General features: G+C 37.6%; 1 protein-coding gene across 3 annotated transcripts in view; it reads left to right on the top strand.

Moving 5' to 3' along the window:
• The window catches only part of CERKL (ceramide kinase-like), a 201187-nt gene extending 200033 nt beyond the window's left edge, over positions 1-1154 (top strand). For all 3 annotated transcript variants that reach the window (XM_006864012.1, XM_006864010.1, XM_006864014.1), the window contains one exon: positions 1025-1154. In XM_006864012.1, coding sequence (XP_006864074.1) covers positions 1025-1106 — 82 coding nt within the window. In that variant the 3' untranslated portion in view covers positions 1107-1154. The remainder of the gene's footprint in view (positions 1-1024) is intronic.
• The last annotated feature ends 6035 nt before the right edge of the window (positions 1155-7189 follow it).

Here is a 7189-nt window from a genome sequence, read left to right as displayed (position 1 = left end):
GTTATATATTTTGGTTGTTACCATTCTTAATGATCTTCCTTCATACATTATGTTGCAGATGATGTATGTCTACAATTTCAATTTTGGATAAAAAAAAAAAAAATCAAGATCTTAAACCTTGTAAAGCTATCTCAGTGATTAATTTTCCTAGATAATCACAATTATCCTTCCCCACAGTCTTTTACAAGTAGTTCTCGTAGCATAGTATTTATGGGTTGGGCTGATAACCTTAAGGTCAACAGTTCAAAGCTACCGGTTGCTCTGCAGGAGAAAGATGAGGCTTTCTCTCCTGTAAAGATTTACTGCCGTGGAAGCCCTATGCAGGGTCACTATGAGTCTGAACCAACTCTATGGCACACCACCACCACCACAGTCTTGTATAGTTTCCTCTCACCCACAGCTAATATTACAATATGTTGTGTTCAGTCACTTGCTTTTTATCAAGTCTTTGCTAAGCATTCATTTAATTTACAAGAGAAAACAAGTTTCATGTTATTTAACTAGGCAACAAGAACATCAGGCATAAGCATGTATAGGAGCATGTACTTGTATGGAGCTGCAGTTTAATGTGCCAGATGGCAATGTTGGCTTGAACCGCAAGGTTGGCACCAGCCACTTCTCAGGAACCCTACACAGGGTCTCTGGGTCAGAACAGACTCGACTGCTCTTAACAACAACAAACTCATTCTTGGTAAGCATTATGACTCAGTGGGTACAAAAAAGAGTGCCGAGACATCAAGGGTAGCCCACTAGACGTGAGTGTTCATTAGGCACAGGTAAGGGGAGCATCAGTTAGGAAGTTGGTGAAGAATGCTTCACAGAAATTACTAGTGCAGATTTATCAGGCCATTCTGCTTTTGTAGATGGCAGCTGTAGAATGCATGAACCTATGTTCCTTTGGTTATCATTACAGTTATACTCGGTATTATGTGCCATCTTCATTGTTAGTTGTTTCTATGTGTGAAAAATTGTGATTAATAATAAGTTGAAACAATAAATTATACATAAATTATTTTCTTTACAGATTGCATCCAACACTTATTAGTCTTTATGGAGGAGGCATAGAAGAAATGAATGAATCCAAAGCAACGTGTAATTGTTTATAAAAATGTGGACTAGAATTTTACTATGAAGAATACAGTAAAGCTTTAAACAGATATATTGCTAGAAATATATTATTTTTTAAGGAATTAAAATAGCTATTTTAGATGCTGATAAAAATGAAATTTGAAGGCTATGAAAAATCAGGATAAAAATAAATATATTAAAGCAATTAAATTCGGGTTGGGGGAAGTGTTTACTGTAATTAAAAATAGAAATTCCATGTACTTACAATGTAAGATTCATTCTGATATGTCCATATTTAAGCTACACAATTCCCAAGTGAAGCACTTGAGATGGTTTCCATTTTCCAGGATTTGAGTCCACCAATTCTGTTGTTAAATTTCTTATAGAAAGTTAAGAAGAGAGTAAGGTGATCATGTGTTAATGTCCCGATTTTACTGATATGGTCACTAATCCAGAGAGGCTAAATTTCCAGGTCACATAGCTAGTTAATGATATAGCCAGAAATCAAAATATTTTCCTAGATATCTTCAATATCTACACTTTTACCAAAAAAGGAGAATCCATCATTTTAAAATGATTATAACACCAAGTTTTAAAATATTCTTAAAATAAAAAATTCACTTGATTTCCTTACTTTAAAAATAATTTTTATTGTTAAAGTCTGCAAGAAACTTTACTTCAAACAATTCAATTAATATCTTTCTAACTAGGCAGAACCTGACCTAGTATTTAGCCTGTGTAGGACAACAGAGCACATTATCAGTGTACTCCATAACATCTAAAACAGTCTTTGTTGAGTGCCATGGAGTCAGTTCCGACTAATAGTGACCCTGTATAGGTTTCCCAAGGCTTTAAATTTCAAGGGAGCAAAAAGCTTCATCTATTTTTGTGTGTGGAGTGGCTGGTGGGCTTGATCTGCAGACCATGTGGGTTCAATGTTCATTGTATGGACAGTGATTGAGATGGCAATTCTAAATTTGGGCTTGATTTGTCATCAGTGTTTTCAGAAAGACTAATTGGCTTTTTATAATGATTCCATTGCTATCACAATTTGATTAAAACTTATAGCAACCCTATTGTTGTTGTTGTTAAGGGCCATCGGATAGATTCCGAACCTTAGCGACCCTGTAGAGGGTTTCCAAGGAGCAGCTGGTGAGCTTGAACCACCGATATTACAGTTCAAATGACTTTGCAGTCTGACTCATTAACCCACAGCACCACGGACTAGAGTAAACCTGCTCAATAGAGTTTCCAAGACTGTAAACCTCTATGGAATCAGGCTCCTTTACCTTTCCCCTGCTGGTGGGTTTTAATCAGCAACCTTCCAGTTAGCATTTGAGCACTGTAGCAACTGCACTTCTTTTTATGATTGTTATTGTTGTATGAAGTTAAATTGGCTCTGATTCATAGCAACCCTGCATATGGTTCCCAAGGTTGTAAATCTTTATAGGAGCAGAAAGCCTCATCTTTTTTCTTCAGAGTGTTTGGTAGATTCAAATAGTTAACTTTGCCATTAGCAGCCCAACATGTAATGTAAATGGTATTAGTATAAAAATGTATTTTTTGGCTAAAAAAAAAGGTGGTATTTAATAATATATAAATTTAATTAAATTTATTTCTGTGGGTCCATCCTGTGAGCTCAAGAGGCTGTATGTTCATTGTCATTGGATATCACTCTTCAAATGTTTCCACAAATCTCTGTGCATTTATCATTCTCCACCAATCACAGACCAAAGGCTTGTGAGCAGATAACATGAATTAGGAAGCCTGAAGAAGAGTGGCAGATGGTGGCATGGGCCTTCATGCCAAGAAATCACTTCCATAACAGTCAAGTTCGTCCTCTAATTTTCTACTTGATCTCTTTACTTTCAATAATGATTTTTTAAAAAGTGACCATAACTTTATTACACATTTGTCAAGTACCGAATTATGTCCACCCTCCCCCATTCACACACACAAAATATGTGTCAGCTTGGTTGGGCCACGATTCTCAGTGGTTTTGTTGTGATGGAATGATGCAATTAAACACATGTGAATGATGTGATCAGCTAATCACTTTTAAGGGGATTAAGATGGACAGAACTTCCTTACTCAGGTCACAGCCTGGAAGCCCATGTAATGGTAGTTTCTCTGGGGCCTGCAACATCTTTTATTTTACAAGTGATACAAGGAGAGAGAAGTGAGCAGAGAAAGAAGGACCACCAAGAAAGAGTGAAGTGTGTCCTTTGAGCCAAGGGTCCCAGTGCTGAGAACCTCCTTGTTATTAAGTGTTGTCAAGTCAGTTCTGACTCATGATGCCCCTGTATAAGGTTTCTGAAACTGTATATCTCTTTGGGAGAAGAAAGCCTCATGTTTCTCCTGCAGAGTGGCTGGTGGGCTCAAACTGCTGATCTTGTGGATCATAGTCCAGATAACCAAGGTGGTTATCTTACACAACCACCATGTTTCCCTAGACCTAGAGTAATATTGATGCCAAGACACATGGGTATGCTGGGCCCAGCGATGTTGAAAGGAGACAAGGACCTTACCCTTGAACCAACAGAGAGTCTTTCCTTAGAGCTGGTATTGGAAGTGGGGTGGGCTGAAACAGATACCTAAAATGGGGAAGCAGTTTTGGAACTAATGGGTAGGGGCTGGAAGAGTATTAAGGTGACTAATAGTAGAGCCTATATTGCCTTGAAGAGACTGCTGGTGGAATTATGAATGTCAAAGGCATTATGGCAAGTGTTCAGAAGGAAGAGAAGAGAGTTGTAATACAGAAGACAGTGCAGAAGGTAAGAAATAGTGACAGAGAAATGTGAAAGGTAGAACCAGGAGACAGGCACAAGAAGGAGGAGGAACCAATCCATGGAGCAAGAGAGTTGAGTGCCTTTGGACAGGAGGTTTCCTTGTGAAGTAGGGTGGATCTGGGCACGTATTGTTAGAGCTAAAGAGCTTTGTAACATTTGCTCAAGCAGGGCAGAAACTGGGGCTACCCAAGAAGCTCAAGAGACTGAGAGGTCAAGGAGCCCAGAAGCAGAAGTTGAAGTGATAAGGAACATGGGAAAAGAGTTGCCTCAGTCCCAAAGGGTAGAGTCATGACCTCTGGCATTCAAAGTGTGGTTTTGAAGTTTCAAAAGTTGAGGGCATGGCCTCCTCTGTTTCAAAGTCAGATCTTCACCAACTTGGTTCCAAAGTGTAGGACTGCCATTTACAAGCAGCAGAAGTATGGAGTTAGATCTATTGTCCAAAGCTGAAGCTTTGGAACTGCAGTGAGCTAAGTATTACGCTGCTATCTGCAAGGTGGCAGTTCAAACCTTTCAGCTGCTCTGCAGAAGAAAGATGAGACTGTCTACTCCTATAAAGAGGCCTGGTGTGTCACTGTGGGTTAATGCGCTGGACTGCAAGGTCAGTTTGAATCGTATGGTTGGCAGTTCAAGCTAACAAGCTATCCAGCCACTCCTTGGAATCCCTATTTAGGGTCACTATGAGTCGGAACCTACTCAACAGCACTTACCAACAACAAAAACAACTCCTATAAAGATTAAGTCTCGGAAATCCTAGGGAGCAGTTCTACCCTGTACTATAGGGTCACTATGCATCAGAATCTATTAGATGGCAGTGGGTTTAATGGGTGGAATATCATTCATAGAATTGTATCCCTTCAAAATATATGTTAACTTGGCTGGGCCATGGTTTCTGGTGGTTTGGCAGTTATGTAATGATGTAATAATGCAATTATCCCCATGATATGAGCTGATATGATCAACCCATCAATTTTTAAGGGAATTAGGGTGGGATGGGCTAACCCTGATCCAACGTGAGGAGAGTCTACATGGGGGTGTGGCCTGCATCACCTTTTATCTTTCAAGAGATGAAAGGAAAGAGATGTGTACAGGGACGGAGGAACATTAATAGCACCAAGAAAGAAGGGCTGGGAGTGGAGTGCATCCTTTGGACTCCAATTCCCTGTGTTGAGAAACTACTAGATCCAGGTGAAGATTCATGCCACTGCATATGGAGATCTCCAAGGAATACTAGGCCAACAGATGCTGAAAGGAGAGCTTCCCCCAGACCTGATATGAAGAGAAAATCTTCCGCTAGAGCTGGGCCCTGAATCTAGACTTACAGCCTCCTAAATTTAGAGAATAAAACTGTTTGTTAAAGCCATCTAATTGTGGTATTTCTGTTGTAGCAGTACTTGATAATTAAAATACACATATAAAGACAGATATTGGAGAAGAGCACAAGCAGAATGAGAGACCTTATCCAGAGAAGCAGCGACGCCAGAGATGGAGGCAGAGATGGGGACATGGAGAGAGGGAGCAGCTTAGGACTCTAGATTCATGGGAAGAGAGGCACTAAGAAATGGTGGCCAGGAGGCAAACCTGCAAAATGTGTCCTTAGGTGGTGTGAATTATTATATATGCCTGAGTGTTTAAAAAAAAAAAAAAGCTAAAGTGAATAGAAATATTAACTGATGGTGGTACATAGAGGGGATTACAATCATTGTAATGAAACAAAGTTCATGGTTTGTTGAAAGTGAAACTGATGACCTGTCCCATAAACCTTCACTCAATTCACAATAAAAACCTTTAAAAAAAAAAAAAGAGAGACAGATATAGGACAGTTCAAATGAAATTATATCTGTTAACAGTGTCAGGTTTATATATATGAAACAATTATTACAAAAATGACTATTTGCAAATAAAAAGGTTTTACTTAAAGATAAATTAAATTCCAGAAACAAATTTATTATAAAATAAAATCTTATATAACAATATTAACAAATTACTTTAAAAATATTTCAGCTGTCATATATATCATGGAAATTTCAACATCACATTTATAGCCATATACAAGCTAAATCAATGAATTTTGTTTTTATGTTTCCATACAAAAGGGAATACTTTAAAGACCTTATGAATATGTATTTAATGCTTATATTTGAAGATGAAAGACTAACTTCCAAATAAATATTTGTTTTTCTTAATTTTTGAGGATAGTCAAGATTTTATACAGTACATAATTTGTAGGAATCAATGTCTTTCCATAGCTTTTTACTTAAAAAAAAAAATCATTAGTGAGGTACAGTTTTCATATTTCAATACATCAATCAGTGTATTTCTATTTCAAATATTAGCTAAAGTGCAACACCTATAACCTGCTATTGCAGAATATAAATGTGACTCCTTAAGTATTGTTTATATAGAGAAATAAAAACAATCTAAGATTTAAAAATATTTTTTATTCCTGGGTATGTGGGTTAGAGTCCAGGCAGTTTCTGTTAAGTTTGTAGCAATGAAACTCCTTTAGGACAGTTCTACTCTGTCACATTGGGTTGACTGTGGAACGACTTGATAACAACTAACAACAACAACTCTTGATAAAGTTGTGTTGTAGTGGAGAATTAATGGAATTCTACCTACATAAACATATATTCTTTTAAAAACATATGTACATACACAGAAAGATGAAAACATTCATAGTTGTATAAACAGTATTTATCCAGAAGCCATCCTAAACTCAAAACAGTGTACAAATTCAGTCTGAAATTTGCTAATCAAGTCCATAATACATGTAGACTAGTGAATAAATGGTTGTTGGATGAAAGCCAATAGGACATATATTACACATAAATGTCTTCCAAGATTTTCAAGACTGAAAATTCTGCTTTCAGTCAACAATGGTCCTCCTTTATTCATTAGACAATTTGTGAGAAGCCCTTTGAAATATTCTGTGGAGTATGTTTTTTTAGGGTTACAGTTAGGTTTATTTATTTATTTTATATATATGTTTTATTGTGAATTATGTCATAGTTTACATGGGAGAACATTCGGTTTTTGTTGTTGTTGTTGTTTTTACTGTGCTGGAATTTTTTATTTCAAGTTTTTATTTAGTGGGCACTAACACTAGAGAAAGCCGGTCTCCTGTTCTGTGTAGCACAAGGAATCTCGATGATCTACAGCTCCGGCATTCACATTCTGCTGTGGAAGCTGCTTTTCCAGTGACTCGGACCCTGAAATTAAGAGCTGATTCGGCTGGCTCTGTGTGCTGAACCTGGGGCTATGGTAGACCACCTTAATCCTGACTTACCCCTGGGCATAGAGTTCCTGGAGGACTGACACTTGCCTTTCCCGTG

The sequence above is a fragment of the Chrysochloris asiatica genome, unplaced genomic scaffold, assembly GCF_000296735.1.
Source record: "Chrysochloris asiatica unplaced genomic scaffold, ChrAsi1.0 scaffold00059, whole genome shotgun sequence".
Classification (NCBI taxonomy): Eukaryota; Metazoa; Chordata; class Mammalia; order Afrosoricida; family Chrysochloridae; genus Chrysochloris; species Chrysochloris asiatica.
This window is presented reverse-complemented; position numbering and strand designations above follow the sequence as displayed.